The 18,702-nt window shown below is 36.5% G+C and overlaps 1 protein-coding gene across 1 annotated transcript in view; it reads left to right on the forward strand.

The window, feature by feature from the left end:
• Positions 1–18,702, forward strand: part of LOC103590996 (echinoderm microtubule-associated protein-like 6) — a gene marked incomplete at its 3' end in the record, with an annotated part of 206,778 nt that overhangs the window by 162,469 nt on the left and 25,607 nt on the right. Inside the window, exons 14-16 of the mRNA XM_008573359.1 lie at positions 1,255–1,441; positions 3,466–3,571; positions 10,478–10,571. Of these exons, the coding sequence (XP_008571581.1) occupies positions 1,255–1,441; positions 3,466–3,571; positions 10,478–10,571 (387 nt within the window). The remainder of the gene's footprint in view (positions 1–1,254; positions 1,442–3,465; positions 3,572–10,477; positions 10,572–18,702) is intronic.

An 18,702-nucleotide genomic window follows, 5' to 3' on the forward strand; every position in this document is an offset into this window, starting at 1 on the left:
CCGTCCCCTCGGGGGGAGCCCCGCCCCGCTTCCCAAGTGGCGCACTATAGCAGTGCGCCACCAGGCCGGCCCCTATTTCATCTTTTAAAAATTTTTTTTAATGTGGCAACTAGAAAATTTTATTTTTGCAGTTGGCCAGTAAGGGGATCTGAACCCTTGACCTTGGCGTTATTATACTGCACTTTAACCAACTGAGCTAACCAGCCAGCCCTCAACTAGAAAATTTTAAATTACCTATGTGGCTCACATTATATTTCTGTTAGTGCTGCTCTGTGAATATTTTTTTAGATGAAATTATTATAACTATTAGCAGTAAAAATTGATCAAATTAACATAAATATATTACAGATTGTGACATATAATTGTTAACCACAGAAAACTTTTATTGGAAATTATTTTAACAAGATATATTTTTTTCAATTAGTTCAGATATCTGTGCATGTGTATTACTTATTGCTAGACTGTGGCAGAGTTTAGCATTGAGTGTATTCCCATTTTTCATTTTTTTATAGATGTAAGCATTGAGAAAGTTTATTTTCATAAATAGGTGAGAATGGAAACAATTTTATCAATAATTTTATCAATAGTAGTGCTGTTCAATTATTTAAACTCCTTCTGTATTACAGGCCCCAAAATTACATTTTTATTCTGATATATCACAAAAATTAGTGATCTGTCAGCTGACACTTCAATTAAATCTCTGTTAAATTTTGTTAAAAGCAAAGAATTGGGAATCACTTGACTTACACAAGGATTCCTTAGCTAATCATTAGAGTTGTTCACTTTCGCCATCCACAATTATAATTTGAATCGTCCCTTTGTTTTGGTGCCCCTGCAAGGTTCTATGCCCTAGGGAAATACACCATAGTAAGATTCCAGATGGACAAGAGGAATGACTTACTATAAAGTGGGAGGAGGGCATTGTGAGGGGGAGATGAGAAAGGAAAAGCTGCGCCTCATCACAGGCATGTTCTCAGACTGAGTGATTGTAAGAAAGAGCACATACAGTAGCTGAGGATCTGGAAACAGATTCTATTACAATGATCAGAGCCCATGAGCTTCTTAGAAAGTCATCCCATGCCCTCAGAGGTCCTCATACCCCCATATGAACATTGCTGTTCTATGCAACTGGAGACACCTGGGGTTCCACTTGTACATGTTCATGTCAACATGTTAGCTTTGCCTCTGATAACTCTGGCTCCATTCATTTCCTGTTTATTCAACTGCTATGCATTTCTTGGACCTGTGCTTCAGTTATAGAGGCTACGACTGTAGAAACAATCTGTTCTACACACAAGCTGGAGAAGTGGTCTACCACATTGCTGCAGTTGCTGTCGTGTACAACAGGCAGCAGCACTCCCAGAGGCTGTACCTGGGGCACGATGATGACATTCTCAGCCTGACCATCCATCCAGTGAAGGACTATGTGGCCACTGGGCAGGTATATATCTCTCCTCTAAGACTGGGGGCCTAGCCAGAGACAGAGGATTTAATTTTGAATCCAGTTTACATGTTAGAAATTCAAGAAATACTAGGTAGAAATAAACATGAGGTAGGAAGCTGAAGATTCAGTGACCGTCAGATCATTCCATGATGTTGGGAGAACCAACCAACGCATTCTAGCACTGTTGGGTAGCTCTGAGGGATTCTTTTCTTCAGGTGGTGAGATCAATGAATGGGACTAGCTGAAACTAAAATAATGAAAGTTTTGTGAAAAAACAGCTTTGTATGTTTCTTCATCACTATATACCCAGTACTTAGTACATCCTAAGTAGTTGATAAATATTTATTGAATGATCTATTTTTAATACTGTGTAACAATTGGAGTGTAGTTATTTTGTAAAAAAGTCATAAGAACTTTGACTAATTTATTATTTTTTATTTTAGCCTTGCAAAAACCCCTAATTTTTATCTGAACAGTGTTTTTGAAATTCCTAAACCTTGGATTGAGTCTGTAATTGAAAAGCTACTGAAAACAGAAACCCTCCATTCAGTCATTCTGGGGTATAGAGGGGAGAATAATAAAGTCAACTTAGCAAAGAATCTGTTAAACTCAGGTGTATTATTATCTTGCTGGTAAACAGTAATATTTTCAAAAACATTTTCAATTTTATACCTTTTTTCTCAAATGTGTAGATTACATTTTTGCTGTGTTTTATCATGATCAGGTAATATTTCAACTGATGTTCCATTTCTAAGTGGAAAATTCCAAGTAAAAACTCTTGGTATAATGTCAAAGGTTAACACAAGACAACTAAATCCTGATTGTTTCTGGGACTTGTCATACAGGTGGTAGAGCTTTTGAAGGGGGTTCATTCATAGCCTGGGGTTCATGAGATCACTGGATGAAATTGAGAGGATGAGGGAGTCAACCCTCAGAAATGTACATTTTGAGCAGAAAAGGGGCCATAGCTTTTATATTATTTGTGAAAGGGTTACAATCCTCCAAAAGATAAGAGCTGTTGGTTTATACACTGGTTTGTTGCCCCTCCAACTGCAAATTAGAGACCATCTGTTCTGTGTTAGCTGACATTATTGAGTTTTACAAGTAATTGATAATTGTTTTGCCTTTCACTTGCCCTTATTTTTTTTTTTGTTTCTCTAATAAGCATGGGAATTTAGTAAACTTCTTTTGAAAGTAAAAACCAGAGATTGGTTCTTTGCATATACCCCTGAGGAGATCCTGCACTCAATAGTGTATTCAGTGGGAGGCAAACCTGTGGCAAATAGCATGCCCACAGCCACTCCGGGGGCAGCGGCGGGAGGGGGGCTCCACAGAGCCGTGTAGGAGTTGCCCGGATTCTGCTCACTTATGCCCACCTGTGGCTTTATGTCCCATTTTCCCTTTTAAAGTCATGGTATCTAATAGACTCTTTTCCCCTATGTATTATAAGTGAGTAAAGCCATTTTACTGTTATAATTTTCTCTGTTGTTGGGAATTAGTGTGATGGAAGCTTGTATCCCCACCAGGACAATCCACCTTAATGACAAATAGTTAACGCATGAAGCTGTTATTTCCCAGGGGGAGAAGCAGGGCAAAAGCTTTCTGAGTTGGGTAAAATAATTGAGAATGGGTAAAAGAACTCTGGATAGTGCCATGATGACACACAGGTGACTTCCTTGACTGAGAAGTGGAATCTTGTGTGGAGCTGAGAAGGCAGGAGGGGGAATGGTAGAGGTAACTGAAAAAACAAAGCACAGAGGGTGTTTGAGGTACAGTCTTAAAAGCCACTGAGAGTCTTGTGCCCAGTCAGGCCCTGCTGGAACCCAACTTGATTTCATGACAAGCCTCATGACATGCCAAGACACTTCATGCCTCAGTTTCCTCATCTGGAAAATAACGGAGTTGGACCAGATGATTTACGAATAATATGTTTCTTGATTTTTGAGTGCTTGACTTTAAGGAACAAAATCATTCTTATTATCATTTATGCATAGTTAATAACATTCATCCTGTTATTCAAGGTTGGAAGAGATGCTGCTATTCATGTGTGGGACACACAAACTCTAAAATGTTTGTCACTATTGAAAGGACAACATCAGAGAGGAGTATGTGCACTCGATTTTTCAGGTAAGCCCCAGTTTTCCACTAGAGTCACTGACAGTTCTGTATTTAGTTCACTTTTTTTTTAACATCCTCAAATTTAGTTGAGTTCTGCTTGTAATGAGGTAAACTGTTTGTATGTCAGCTACCCAATCTTAGGCTATGAATCATACATGTGAAAACCTGACCAAAAATGCGGCCTTTAAATGACACATCCTTTTCCTTGTTCTCCTCTCTCTCTCCCGAGTCATTACCCAGAGCTCACGCTGTGTTCTGTATCTGCTTGAGCGATTTGAAATCCAGAGCAGCTGTTGCTGTTGAAAGACTTACTAACGACTATCTGGCAGTGACTCAGAACATCAATTTCATCTCTCCAAATGAGTGGAAGCACATCACTTCTGATTTAAAATATAAAGAACTAGAGGGAGGGTTGCAAATTCTCTGCAAAGGATCTCTTTACAACATTGGTGTTTTAGAAATAAATTTCCTATCACAAAAATAGAACTGAAATTTTCATCTCCTTAATTTAAAATCTGGACATAATACTATAAAATACTAATAGATGAATATAACATTCTTTAGAGTAAGGATTATTTAAGCAAGAATTAGATAATGAGGACTTATCACAAAAGATGTTTTTACCTAGAAAATTCTAATAATCTCAGTTGTAGAAATTAGATGAGTAGAAACAATTCTAAACTTTACAGAAAGCTAATTCTATAATATCCCTTTTCTAAGTTCCATTCAAGTGTTTCATACGTGCCATATGTGTAATATTAGCCATTATATCCCATGATTCCTTAACCCTAATCTCTTATATGTCCCTCCCTCTCTTACTCTCCTTGTCGAAGCCCTCACTCCCTCTCATCTGTGCCATGGTAGCAATGCTTGCTTCTATTTTCATCCCCACTTTCTCCAGTCCTTCCTACCCACTTCTGGAGTCTTCCGGGAGCATAATTACCATTGTGGACGCACCTTGGTTGGCTTACTCAGGGCCAAGGCATTGGTTGGACATTCATGGCCTTCCACGATCTGGCCTCAACTTTCCTTTGCAGCATTTGCACCCACTAACCCATTCACAATCCTTTACATCTATCTAACTGTAGAGCCTACATGTATTTCCATCCTTCTTTTGACTGTGTTCTTTGCTCATGCTGGTCTCATATATCTGTTCAAGTCCTACTATGCTTTAAGATCAAGCTGAAAGTTTTCCCCTTTTTTCTTCCAGGGATAAATAACCTATCTCTTCTTCTGAATCCCTTAGCCCACTGTTGTCATTGTTTTCATGGCACCTGTCAGAGTCCATGTGGTACAGTAGTTATTTGTGCCAACATCTCCTATACCCTTCACATACAGTAAACTACTTAAGAAAGCAGAGCCCATCTCTCTGTTTCCCACTGCACATGTCCTAGTGCTGTGGATGTAGAAGCTACTCAAAAAATGCTGTGAATGAATGAATGAACAGATGAGGTTTTGCTTAACGCACTTTGTCTTGCCTTTTACTATTACTACTAAAATTTTACATTGTAAACCATGTTTAGGTGAAAATTACCTTTATCTCATGACCAATGCAGTATGGAGTAGTTTTTTGTTTTTGTAACATGCACATTCTCACACACTGTAAACTACTGTACAAATCTAAGTTCTTACATCATTATTAGAAGTTATTTAATACCTTCTGTGGTTATTGAATTAATAAAAATCCAGGCTAAACAGTTCATACTCTACACTGGTAGGCATGTGAGGTAGGAGAATTGAAGTACTGAGTATTGAAGGAGCGAGAGCTATTCAGCATACTACCTGCCCGTTGAATGCTCAGTAGTCCAAACTTCCAGAAGTTTGGACATAAAGTTTTGAAATTATATTAATAAGTATGCTTTAGAAGAGCAGTAAGATACCCATTAAAGTAGCAAAAATAAAATAATAAAACCTAAATGCTTACAAGATGTTGAAGAATTGAATATATTCATATTTTTGTGGCATTGAAAATTGACTCAATAATTCTGGCAAACAATCTGGCAATAATATAGCTATAATCAAAATGAAAAGTATGTGGACTACATGTATTTCATACACATTTCTATTATCAAGTTAAGTAGAAGAAAAAATAGAACTCAAAATAGCATCTACACTAATTTCAAATGAAAATGTGTATATGCTTATTAGCATATAAATAGAGTGGCAGGACATTTAGAGTAATATAAATAGAATCCAATCATTAGATTATTTCTTCTATAGAATTCATTGATTTTTTTGGGTTTTTAAATTAAAATAACTAACTCATGTTATTTAAATACCTTTGGAGAAAGGGATTAGCAGAGTGTTGATCAGAGACATTAATTATGAGATGAATTGGTAGCAATAAGCTGATACCCAGTAGCTTGGTCTCTACATTTCAGAGAGCTCACATTTCTTCTGGGCATATTAGTTTTACAGAAGAAAGAACAGGAAATTAAGTGAGCTTAGAAATCTTTTCCTCACAAGGCAGCCCCTCAGATCATTGCTAAGGTAGAGAAATCAGATACTCTAGAAAAGGTGGGGAAGCTGATTCTGTCACTGCTTCTAATTTACATCTTGGACAAATAAAGAAATCCCCAAATGTGAAATATTTTCTGCACAAGAAGGGTATTTCAATTTTTACAATATATAGTCTTCATTTCCCAGATAACAATCACTGGGGAAGAGCCCAATTATTCAGCAAATGTGTTATTTTTGATTGTGGAAAATTACCTTTTTGTCTTACAGGTTAAGTATGATGTTAATACATAAATAGTAGAAAGGAATCTAGTTGATAGTTTTAGAAAACATTAATTTTAAGGGCTATTCAGGAAAAACTTTCACTGATGTCTATTGTGTATGATTCATCACCATGAATGGTTACATACAGATGAACTATGGTAGTTGATAGTACTTCATGTTATAATAATATAACTTTAGTCTTAAACCCCTGAACTACTTTACAGGCCGAGAACACAGATGCAGAGAGTTTGGCAGTATGGCCCAGATAAATGTCAACAGCAGCAGATCCAGAACTAGAACCCAGGTCTCCTGACTCTCAGTCCAGTGCCATAGCCACCAGGCCCACGGCTGTCCTTCTGCTGGCCCTGCACTCCACCAGTGCTGGTGTGACCTTTTGGTATGAGAGTATATCTGGAGCATTGGGCATGCTTGCGCACTTCCCCACTCTCTGAGCCCACCAGCAAGTGTCACCAGCTGCCCCCCCATCCTCCAGTGTAAATGTGGAGGGGGCATAGTGGTACATAGAGGCACAGATCCCTATTCTGGAACAGTCTTGAGTCACACACTTATCTGGTAAAGGCATAGGCAACTATTCCTTCCTTTTAGAAACTGATGGAAAAGTGAGCAGCTCAAGTCAAAGTCCCAAGAGAGGAGGAGACTATGCAGATATCCCTGTTTAACTATATAATAGCGCCAACATAACACTCATTGGTTATTATTTAGCTGGTGGCCCTGTCTGTGTGCCTCAGTATCCCAACAGCCACCCATCTCTTACAAATCAGCTCATTTTGGGGTATCGTGGAAACCTACTGATATAATGCATTTGTCTCCTATTAGAATAATAAGTTGTCCTAGAAATATAAAGCAGGCAAATGATGCAAAAACTAGGCAACAAATAAGCAATTATACATAGGGATTTAGATTAATTTGTTTTTGCCACTTTTCTAAAGCAAACAAAAAACATTTTTAATCAAAAACATTTCTTACAACATGGTATATAACTGGATTATGTGAACAGGAAGGAATGAGTTTATATTATCTCACTTAATTGAGAAGCTTTTTGACTCTGAATTAGTTTTCGCTGTTTAAGGAAAGGTCTATACTTGCAGTAAGGAAAGTGCTTCCACATGAATAGAAAACCAGATTAGAAAGAGAAGTTCAGCCACATGACTATTTTCTAGCCTAAATATCGTCCACATAATTCTTTAAAGCTTTCATGGCATAATACTGATTTCCACAAGAATACATCTAAGACTAACTTGATTTCATTATGTTCAATTTGGAAAATCTATGCATTTTTTATGAGCCTTAAGTAGGGGGACAAATTTGTAATTGTCTGAATAAAAATTTATCTCTAATTTGCCTTTTACTGTTGACATTAAGTGCCTTAGAATTATTTCTGGACTATGTCACATCTATCATTAATACATACTGTGACTGGAAAGATTTGAAAAGACATTACCTAGACTCTAAAAATATAGCCGAAAATCAAAAACTCCAACTAACTGGCCAGGGAACAATGGATTTTCAAGCCTCTACAGGGGAAATGAACACGGGGAAAAATAAAGTATCCAATTGTATTTTCAAACTGTGTGGTATAGGCATAAATAGCTTACACCTGCAAAATGCAAGACGAGGTCACCATCCCAAAGAAGAGGTATGGTTGTTGAAGCACCTCTGGATTTGCATTGTTTCTTCCATTATAACCCACAATCAGTACACTCTTTTTGGGGTAGAAAGGTGGTATAACTGTGAGGATAAGCTGATGGGGCCTGGCAGAAGTCTAAAAAGAGCTCCTCTCCCCCACAAAAAATAAGCTTACCCTTAGGTCTTCATCAGAAGACATAAAACTTAAACTATCATTTTTAAATGTATGGTCACTTGCATTCTAAGAAACATGTTAATATAGTTATGTACACAAACACGAAAAATAAAGTTACACAGATTTCAAAAGAAAACTAAATATAGACTTAATGAATACAAAAAAGACTGCATATTTGTGCAGCGTTTTCAAAAGGAATGATAATTGAAACAATTAAAAATGTTATAGCTATATAACATAGCACATTCCTTATCCCTTCATACCATCCATAGGCATATTCCATCTTTCTCTCTCCTCATCCTCAGTGTCAACGGTATCACCACTGACTGAAAACCAGCTCAGTGTGAGGATTACAAAGGAAACATGATATGATTACTGTAAGCTTTAAAAGAGTTAATGATTGGGCTAGCCGGTTAGCTTAGCTGGTTAGAGCATGGTGCTGATAACACCAAAGTCCAGGGTTCGATCCCTGATCCTGTACTGGCCAGCTGCCAAAAAACCAAAAAACTAATGGTCTAAAAAGGGAGAGTGAAAACACCAATAAAAATAAAATCACCGAATACAGAGAGGCATGCCAATATAGAAACATAACCAGGTCATATCAAGAAATATGGAAAAAGTAGTGTTGTTGGTAATGAATAGGAAATCATTAGCAGTCCCTTCTCTTAAATGCAAAGAAGAGACCTTGCCCAGTTTAAAGCCTGGTAGCATTTAAACATAAGGGCATATCATTAGTTATAAACAAATTGTCCTTTGAATTACAGTAATCATCTGGTAGTGATTTAGCCATTTAGGAAAGTGTAAATGTCTTCATCTAATACTGTAGCCTAGTAGCTTGAAAAGGCTTGTGTACTATCAAATCCTTGCTCATACTTAGTAGTGGTTGAGGGTTGGGGAGGATTTGGTTTAAGCTAGACTCTTCCTTTCTTACTCTCTTTCCTCCAGAAAAGAAGGAGCAGACCACCATTTCAGTTGGTCTCTGGCATAAGTAAGGGCACTCAAAGAGTGGACATTGGTTAGCACAATAGGTTTCCAGATTTAGTCGACAAAATGCAGGAGGCTCAACTAAATTTGAATTTTAGATAAACAACAAATCATTTTTTTAGCATTTTGTGTTCCATGTGATGATGTAAGTATAAATATGTAATAACGAGTATAAATATTAACGATGACATATAGTAAGAAATTATTCATTGCTTATCTGAAGTTCCAGTTAGAAAGGCTTTCTTTATTTTACCTGGCAACCCTAATTTTGGGTCTCCTCCAGGCCTGCCTTTGAAAATACCAGTTGAGACTCTAAGGGGACCAGCAGACCTGAGAGAAGCAGTTCATCACATACTTGTGTTTCTTTACCCTAATGGCTGGTCCTCTACAGCCAGAGAAGAAACCCTGATAGACTGATGCAGGATGAGCTTGATCACCCGTCTCCTAGCAACGGTGCAGCTGGTGGGGGGTGGGCACTGCTGACTCAAGATGCTTCTCTTTTGAATCTAGCTCCGAGAGGAGGCAGCAAAGGAAAAGCTTATTGACTGTACCTCTTCTGTCTTGAAGGGAAATAGCAAATTAACTGTTTTTATTTCAAGTGTAATTATACATTCAATATCTTTTTGAAAGTTTTTTTTTTGGAAACAACCTAAAGGTCCAAATTATATAATTATTAATATTGTAACTATTTAATACTAAGGGAAAGTGTTCATGATATAATAGATTAAAAAGATTACATAATAGATTGTTCAGTATGATTCTGGTTTTGTTTTTCAAAGCCCATTTATGTAGAGAAAGGACTGGTAGGATACCAAATGAAGGCCTAGGAAATTCGAAAGATTTAAAAATTTATTTATCTATGTTTTCTAGATGTCCTATAATAATCATACTACATTTGAAACAGGGAAATGATATATTTACATTTTTGAATTGTAAAATCATCTTTTGAAAGAATTTTTGAAGTTAAATTTAGATTTTATGATGTTTTTACCTTGGAGGGTTAAACTGAACACCATTTTTTTGGAGCCAAAAATAGACTCAGGGTCACAAAGCCAAATGGCTCTTTCAGTAAATTTTATGAGATTTGTCTGTCATAAAATAGACAAGGTTTTTGTGGCTCACCTGAGAGGCTCCCGCATAGCTGTGTGTCTCAGATTGGAATGCTGGTCAGTGATTTACTTCAGCAACCAGTTACTATGCATTAGGAAGCTCAACTGTTACTAGTCATGCATTTCATTTGGTGAAGTCCATTTATATGATATTTTTGATGGATTTAAGTCTAAAGATATTCTTAAGGTCAATTTCTTCTTCCTCTCTACAGTATATAAAATGTTTTGGTTTTTCATTGAAGAAATGAGTTATTTGACGTTTGTGTTGTTTTCACACAGCCGATGGAAAATGTCTGGTGTCGGTTGGTTTAGAGGATTTTCACAGTATTGTATTTTGGGACTGGAAAAAGGGAGAAAAGATAGCAACAACAAGGTAAGAAGCTGCGAGATCTTACAGCATCCCGCTGTCACCACGCTTCAGTAAAGGTCAATAATTCTCATTTTCTGGTAAGATTTCATCTTCAAACTCAGATGAAATTGACATAGAAAGCTTAACACTTAAGTGCAAACATAGTACAATATTTCACAGTGCCGAAACTGACTTAGAGCATTTAATGTTTGTTGTGGGGAATTGGAAAATTCTGAAATCCTTTCCAGAGAGTTATTCATCACTTTGCTTTTAGTAGTATATGCATTATCTATGTCAAAAGGAAAGCAGCTTTTCTCAGACTCGTGCCTTGCTCCTTGTTTTTCCTCTGTCTTAGCATCTGTGAAGGATCGTCAATGTCACTGGAGTCAGAAGCACCATTTGTCATGACACTGCGGCATGCTGGGCAGGAAGCCCCATCCTGTGCATCTGCCACTCGCTTTCAAAGCAGGCAAATTGTTCCCCTAATCTCCCCATCTTATAAATAGACTTTTCAAGACTGACGGCTGTTTGTAGAGCACCTGTCCTCCCTTACCCCAGCCTCCCTCCCTGCTCAATCAGCACTAAGTCTGAACATGATTTTCCACTCCTACTTACGTTGAGCTTAGCTGTTTGCCCAGCCCTGGTCAGAGGTCAAAACAGTTGGCAGCCACGGCCCAGCAATACAGTCTGTCGCCCAGGCCTTTTGTCAGTGTACTTCCCTGCTAGCGCTTCCTGCATTACTAACCTCCTTCCTGTCTTGCAATATAAAATCATTTTTAAGTTAATGGCCTCAAACCCCAATATTCACTTCTTAAATTAATATTTTTCTCTACAACATTAAATAGGAAAAAAGGGTTTTGGAAATTTGGTTTAATGAGTGAACATGCGTACGTTTTCAGAGACTCAGAGCAGCAGCAGATGGAAGCTTGAGGATTCCTGCTACTGTCTTAGGAGGAAAAGAGAAGCTTTTCTGATGACTACTATTGAAATATGGGATTCTTGGAAGCAAGTGGCAGCTCATAAATCTACCCGCCCAAGTGGCTTTTCTTTTAGTCTTTCTCTCTAATATTCCTCAGTGTTGTGCCACTCCACTCTAGTACTCAGATTTTGCTCCCAATCAAAACTCTGTTTGCCTCCTAGAATAAAATACTGAATTTTAGTTTAATGTTTCTAATAACATTATATGCATTTATAGGTAATTTCAGAGAAAGCACATGTCTGCATTTCAAAATGACGGAAATGCAATTTTCTTGCTGGAAAACCCTCTGCAGCTGTGGGTGGCTCCCCACTTGAATGTCTGAAGCATTAATAGAAATGGAAGAATGAAATATTTCTTAATATCTAAAAAGTATATATTTTAATATGCTTGATGGATAGTGTTACTTCTATTTGATTTAATTAACACAAAGTGACAACACCATTATGTTGATAACACAATTTATATTTGGATTGCCCCAAGCCTTATGACACATTTCCAAAACAGGACACCTGCAGAATTCCCCTCAGAGAACATTTCTGCAATTGTGACATTAACCAGTGCTCTTTCCAAGGAGGAATGTCAAGGATTATTAAAGTTCTTTAGAAGAATACTAGATTTTAAAATAAATAAATAAAAATATTTACGTCACATCTATTAGCATAATATTAACAATAATCAATAGTTATATAAATGCATAAATAAGCAACAAGCCAAATAAATAAAAATTCTGTTTATGGCCTTAAGTTAGAGTGCTTAAGTAGATAGGAACTTTAAAAACAGAGGCATGAAAGGAGTGACAAAGAAAAAGAAGTAATACTTTACTTCGTGGTATCTTCCTGGCTTCCTGGAGTTATCTTAGCTCCTTAGAGGGCCTAATTCAGTCTCAGAGAATGGCTGACCCAGTGACACCCCTCCTTTTGCACTTCTGTACTTCTGTGTCTCAATCATTTCCAGCATTGCCTCTAGCAAGGCTGAACAACAAACCTGCTTCTGGCAGGATGATTGGTCTACGACAGTGAGGGACAATGACCAACTATTGTTGACATGCTTCATCTCAGAAGTTTGAACAGAAGGGATCTTTGCAAAAAGTCCAATTATCAAAGTGCCTAACAAGAGTACTTCCAGTGTTAATCTGAAATAGTTTTGCTACTAGAAAGCTTAGGGACAAAGGATAGGCCCTTGTATGGCGGGTATGTAGAACTTCAGAGAAATTGCTTGACGTACTTTAGGTCCCTACCCTCTCATACCCTTAGAGAGTATGATAGAGCCTCCTGCACACCATATTGGCAACTTTTCTTTCTCACTTTCTTTTTTAAAAATGTATATTTCTTTTTAAAGATAACATTTATTATTTTCTCTGTTTTCAAAATAATACAGGATTATAGAAATATTAGAAAGTACAGAAAAGCTCCAAGAAGAAAATGAAAATCATCTGTAATTCCACTACCCAGACATACCCATGGTTTACTTTTTTCTTTTCTTTTCTTTTTTTTTTGTGGCTGGCCAGTTTGGGGATACTAACCCTTCACCTTATGGTTAATATTTTATCATATTTTTAAAATATATATTCTTCCAGCATTTTAATTCATATATGGGATATTGTACATACTACTCTGTAATTGGCTATTTTTTCACTTACCAGTGTATTTATCTCATTGTCTTCTATTTTGTGTTACCTGGTTTCTTCTACATTATTATACTATACTGTAAGCGATTTTAAATCTTTTGGGGTGGCTGGTATGTAAATCAAGCATCCATTTAGTTATGCTACCTTCACAAAGAGAGGGAAAACAAAATCACTTCAGGACTGGGCCTCTATGCAAATGAAAGGGTTCCAACTGAAGGACCTGGAAACTGAGTCACCCCAGACACAGCTGCCCTTGGCTTCCAGCAGAGACTCATTCCTGCCTCTCGGCCTGTGTTTGCTGATTGGGTTGGTGTGGTCCTGCATGGTGAATTGCTTGGGATTCGGGCATGAGGGGTCATCCAGCATTAGAGCAGCAGTACAGGGCTTCTACATTCTTATTCTCTCAGTCTAAGACCTGAAACTCTTTGCATCTTGTTTCTCACACATGCACGCATGCCTAAAGGAAAAATAACAGAGGTATCCAATCAGTGTTCTTTATTTAGATGTTGACATTAGCTAAACATTTACATGCCATCATGAGCCATTTTAGAGCTTTAGCCACAATAGAAGCAACTGGCTCATTTATGCCAATGAGAAATCTGATGAAAACAAAAAAGTTCTCTCAAAAAAAGATTTTTCTAATTGTTTGACATTGTATAGATACAAGCAAACAAAGCAATCTTCTTTTCTCTCTAGGAAATACAATTCGTTTCATCTGTTCTTAATTTTATTTCGGTTTTCTCTAGCCTCTTCTCAACTATATATTAATGATTTAAATCTGTGGGGATTTTCTCCAATCAAGAAATCTTTTTTTTTGAAACGTATTGATTATACATATTTGTGGGGTACAGTTGAATATCAATACATGTATACAATGTGTGATGATCAAATCAGGGTAATTAGCATATTCATCATTACAAAACTTAATCATTTACTTATGAGGAGGACATTTGCTTTCCTCTCTTCTAGCCATTTGATAACATGCTGTAAATTATTGTTAATTGTAGACGCCTAGCTCAATTGTATAACTACAGAACTTATGTTTCCTATCTAGCTGTTTTGTATTCATTAACCAACGTCTCTCTATCCCCCCTCGCATCTCCCCTTTTCCACCTCTAGTAATGACAGTTCTACTCTCTCCTCCTCCAACTTCAGCTTATTATTCTTTCCTTCTTTTCCAATCAAGAAATGTTTGGATGCTTAATGTCTTTATAGTTATCTCCTCTGGGTGTTAAAATTGTTTTCTCTTTTATTTTATCTAAACCTTTTTCTCTCTGTCTTCGTTGTTCCGATAGGTCTAGTGATGTATTACTGCTCTTGCATCCATGTTCACTTTTGACTTTCAAAAAGAGAGGGGAAGCTCAAAAATCAATTCCATCTTCTTTCCCTGCCTTTCACTGTGGGGCCTGCATTCTTGTAGTCGTAATGGGTCTGGAGATGCTCTGTTCTTTTAACTTTTTATTATGGAAATTTTCAAAGTTACACAAAAGTGAAAGAAATAGCATAATGAAGCCCCTTGTACCCGTCGTCCATCTGCAACAATTACCAGCATCCTAAAAATTGTGCGAATCTCTCCCCCATCATTTTTTCTTTTACTTTTGTTTTTTTCAAAAATATTTTAAAGAAAATTCAAGACATCATGTTGTTTGACCTCTATGTACCTCCTTACGCATTTCTAACTGAAAAGGCATATGTTTTTAAAACCACCATGCTAATATCACAACCGCACTTCCCAAGCGGCGCACTATCCAGTGCGCCACCGGGCCGGCCCCCCTCCTTACGCATTTCTAACTGAAAAGGCATATGTTTTTAAAACCACCATGCTAATATCACAACTAAGTGACAAGCAACAGTAATTTCTTTTTTTATCTATTATCCAATTCATAATCAAACATTTCTGAGTGTTTCAAGGACGATATTTGGTTTGTCCAAATCAGCATCCAAACAAGGCCCATACATTGTTTTTTGTTGTTATATCTCTTATGCCTCTTTTATTTCATGCAATTCCTCTTTGATACCATGGATGCATTGAGGAACTAGCTCATTTGATCTTAGAATGTTTCACATTCTGGACTTGACTGATTCTTCATGAAATAATTTCAGGCATTCCCATGCGTTTCCTGTAAATGATAGATCCATAGGCTTGATTAGATTCATGTTTAATTTTTTAAAATAGTATATTGGTAAGTAATTTACATGCCATACAAATTGCCAATTTAAATTGTACCGTACAGTGGCTTTTAGTGTATTTCCAGAGTTGTACAATCATCACCACTATCTTATTCCAGAACATTTTCATCACTCCCACAGGAAACCCCATACCTGTTAGCACTAACCTGCCTTCTGTCTCTGTGGATTTGCTTATTCTGGACATCTTATTCAAATGGAATTACACAATATGAAGTCCTCTACAACTGGCTTCTTTCACTTAGCATAATTTTTTAAGGTTCATTCATGTCATAGCATGTATTGGTACTTTATTATTTTTTATTGCTGAATAATATTTCATTGTGTGGATATACCACATTTTATTAGCCCATTAATCAGTCAGTGGATATTTGGGTTGTTTCCACTTTCTGGCTATTATGAATAATGTTGCTATAAATATTCATGTGCAAGGTTTTCAGTGAATATGTGTTTCACTTCTCTAGGAGTGGAATTGCTGGATCATGTGATAACTATGTTTAACATTTTGAGACACTGACAAAATGTTTTTCAAAGTGAACAATTTTCCATTCCCACTAGCAGTGTATGAGGGCTCCAATTTCTCTACATCCTCACCAACACTTGTTACTCTGTGACTTTTTCATTATAGCCATTCTAGTGCATGTGAAGTGGTATCTCATTATGGTTTTGATTTTCCTTTCCCTAATGGCTAATGATGTTGAGCACCTTTTAATGTGCTTACAGGCCATGTGTACATTTTCTTTGTAGAAATGTCTATTTAGATGCATTGCCCATTTTTAATAGGGTTATTTGTCTTTTTATTGTTGAGTTTTAAGAAAATTTCATATATTCTGAATGCAAGTTCCTTATGAGATATATGATTTGCAAATATTTTCTCCCAGGTTCAACTTTTTGGTGAAAATAGCATATACGTTCTTGATGTTGCATCATATCAGAACAGATGTAACCAGTGGCATAACAGAGGGTGAGGGGCAATGGGAGACTAGGGAGGGGGGTAATGGTACTTCCCAGGTGCAAGCAATAGAGGTGTATTACCTGTAGAGAACTTAAAAATAGTAATAAACCCAACTAAAAGCCAGTCTTCCTTTTATTATTCCCATTAGCAGCAATCCTAAACAATGTCAGTAATGGAATTCCTCCTCACCAGGGTGGATTGCTTCCCTAGCACCACCCCTGGGGTATACCACTGTCCAAAATGTCTGCTTTTTTATTAATACTCAGCTAGATTTGTGGGTTCCTGTAGTATCAGCCTGATCTTTTATTCTACAGTGTCCCATCAACATATTATCCAATTATCCATTGACAACTGTGAGCTAAGTTGATTTAATTGGGGGTTGAAAATGGTAATTTTCTAATTCTATCATTCATTCTACATATTAGCTAGAATTTTCCTATAAGTAAGAATTTTCCCTCATGAACCATTCATTTTCTCTAAAGTACAATTCACACAGGACGTTCATTCTTTAAATGTTAGGGTTATTTGTCCTTTGTTAATAGTTTGTGGATATTTTTCCCAATTTGTCATTCAACCTTTGAGTGTGCTATGGTGTTTTTCATCATGCAGAAAGTTTTTATTTTTTATTTATTTACTTTTTATTTTTTTATCCCCACCCCAGTTTTTACTTTTATCTGGTAAAATTTATCAGTCTTTTCTTTTACTACTTTAGGATTTTGAGTCATAGAAAAATATCGCTCAATCACAGGTTAAAAGGAAATCACCTATAATTTCTTCTAATCTTCTATGGCTTCATCTTTTACATTTAGATCTCTAAACTGTTTAGAATTTTCCTAGTATCTATTATGAGGAACAAGTCCAACTTTATACTTTTTCCATATGGCTACCAAGGTGCTGCCCTTTACAGAATGTCATATGGTTGCAATCATACAGTACATAGCCTTTTCACATTGGCTTCTTCTATTTAGTAATGTAATTTAAGTTTCCTCCATGTCTTTTCATGGCTAGATAGTTTATTCCTTTTTACACTGAATAGTATTCCATTGTCTGGATGTACCAGAGTTTATTTATCCATTCACCTGCTGAAGGACATCTAGGTTGTTTCTGAGTTCTGACAATTATCAATAAAGCTGCTATAAACATCTGTATGCAGGTTTTTGTGTGGACCTAAGTTTTCATCTCATTTGGGTAAATACCAAGGAAGGCAATTGCTGGGTTGTATTGTTAAGAGTATGTTTAGTTTTTGTAAGAAGTTGCCAAACTATCTTGCAAAGTAGCTGTACCATTTTGCATTCCCACCAGCAATTAACGGGAGTTCCTGTCACTCCACAGCCTAGCCAGAATTTAGTGTCAAGCACCAATTATTTTAAAAGTCATCTTTTCCCCACTTATTTGAGGCCATGTCTTTATTATAAACTACATTTTTATATTCACTTGGGTCTCTTTCTAGATTTTCTGTCTTGCCATTGGTTTGTCAGTCAATTCATGAACAGATACTAAACTTTAATTACGAAGACTTTATAAACTGTTTTAATATCTAGGAGAGCTACTCTCCAGTTTGCTCTTTTTTAGAGTTTTCCTGGACATTTCTACTGGCTTATTCTTCCATAAGAACTTTAAAATTGAGGTGTCTAACTCCAGATTAAACAAACACCCAGGGATCTTTTTTACTGGAATAAAAGTTGAATTTATAAACTAATACAATATCAATTCTTTAGGGTTGAGCTTTCCCATCCAAGATCATGGGATATGGTTTCTTTTCCTTTTTTTTTTTTTTTTTTTTTTTTTTGTCTGCTTTTCTATCTTATAGTTGTTAGGTTTTTTCCTCTCCTCATTTACATATATTGCACATTTCTTGTTAAGTTTATGCCTTAATATTTTTATTGTTCATAGAGTCCTCTCTTCCATTGTATTTTCAACTGATTATCATATATATAAAAGTTATTGATTTCTATTTAATTTTGTATACTGCAACTTTACTAAATTATCTTGTTTGTAGTAATTTTTACATTATTTTCTTTTGAATTATCTAGATATACTATAGAAATAGTTTTACCTTTTCCATTCCAGCTCTTCTGCCTTTAATTTTTTTAATCATGTCTAATTATATTGGTTAATACAGTCAATACAATTATAAGTGGTAGCAGTAATAGTCTTATTCCCAACTCCATTGGGAATGCCATAAGTAAGAATCTGACTTTTGAGTTTACAGGCACACACACAGACACACAGACACACATCACATACCAATCATGAATAAGCTACCGTACCAGCATGTTCTATTTTTAAAGCAAGGATAATGGCACACTTCTGGAGAGCCAGACTTTGTACAGTTGTCTTGAATAAATCTGCGTTTTTCAATGACAGGGAGTGCAGGGACATATAAATGTCTAAGGGACAAGTCTGA

The sequence above is a fragment of the Galeopterus variegatus genome, unplaced genomic scaffold, assembly GCF_000696425.1.
Source record: "Galeopterus variegatus unplaced genomic scaffold, G_variegatus-3.0.2 Scaffold909, whole genome shotgun sequence".
NCBI lineage: Eukaryota > Metazoa > Chordata > Mammalia > Dermoptera > Cynocephalidae > Galeopterus > Galeopterus variegatus.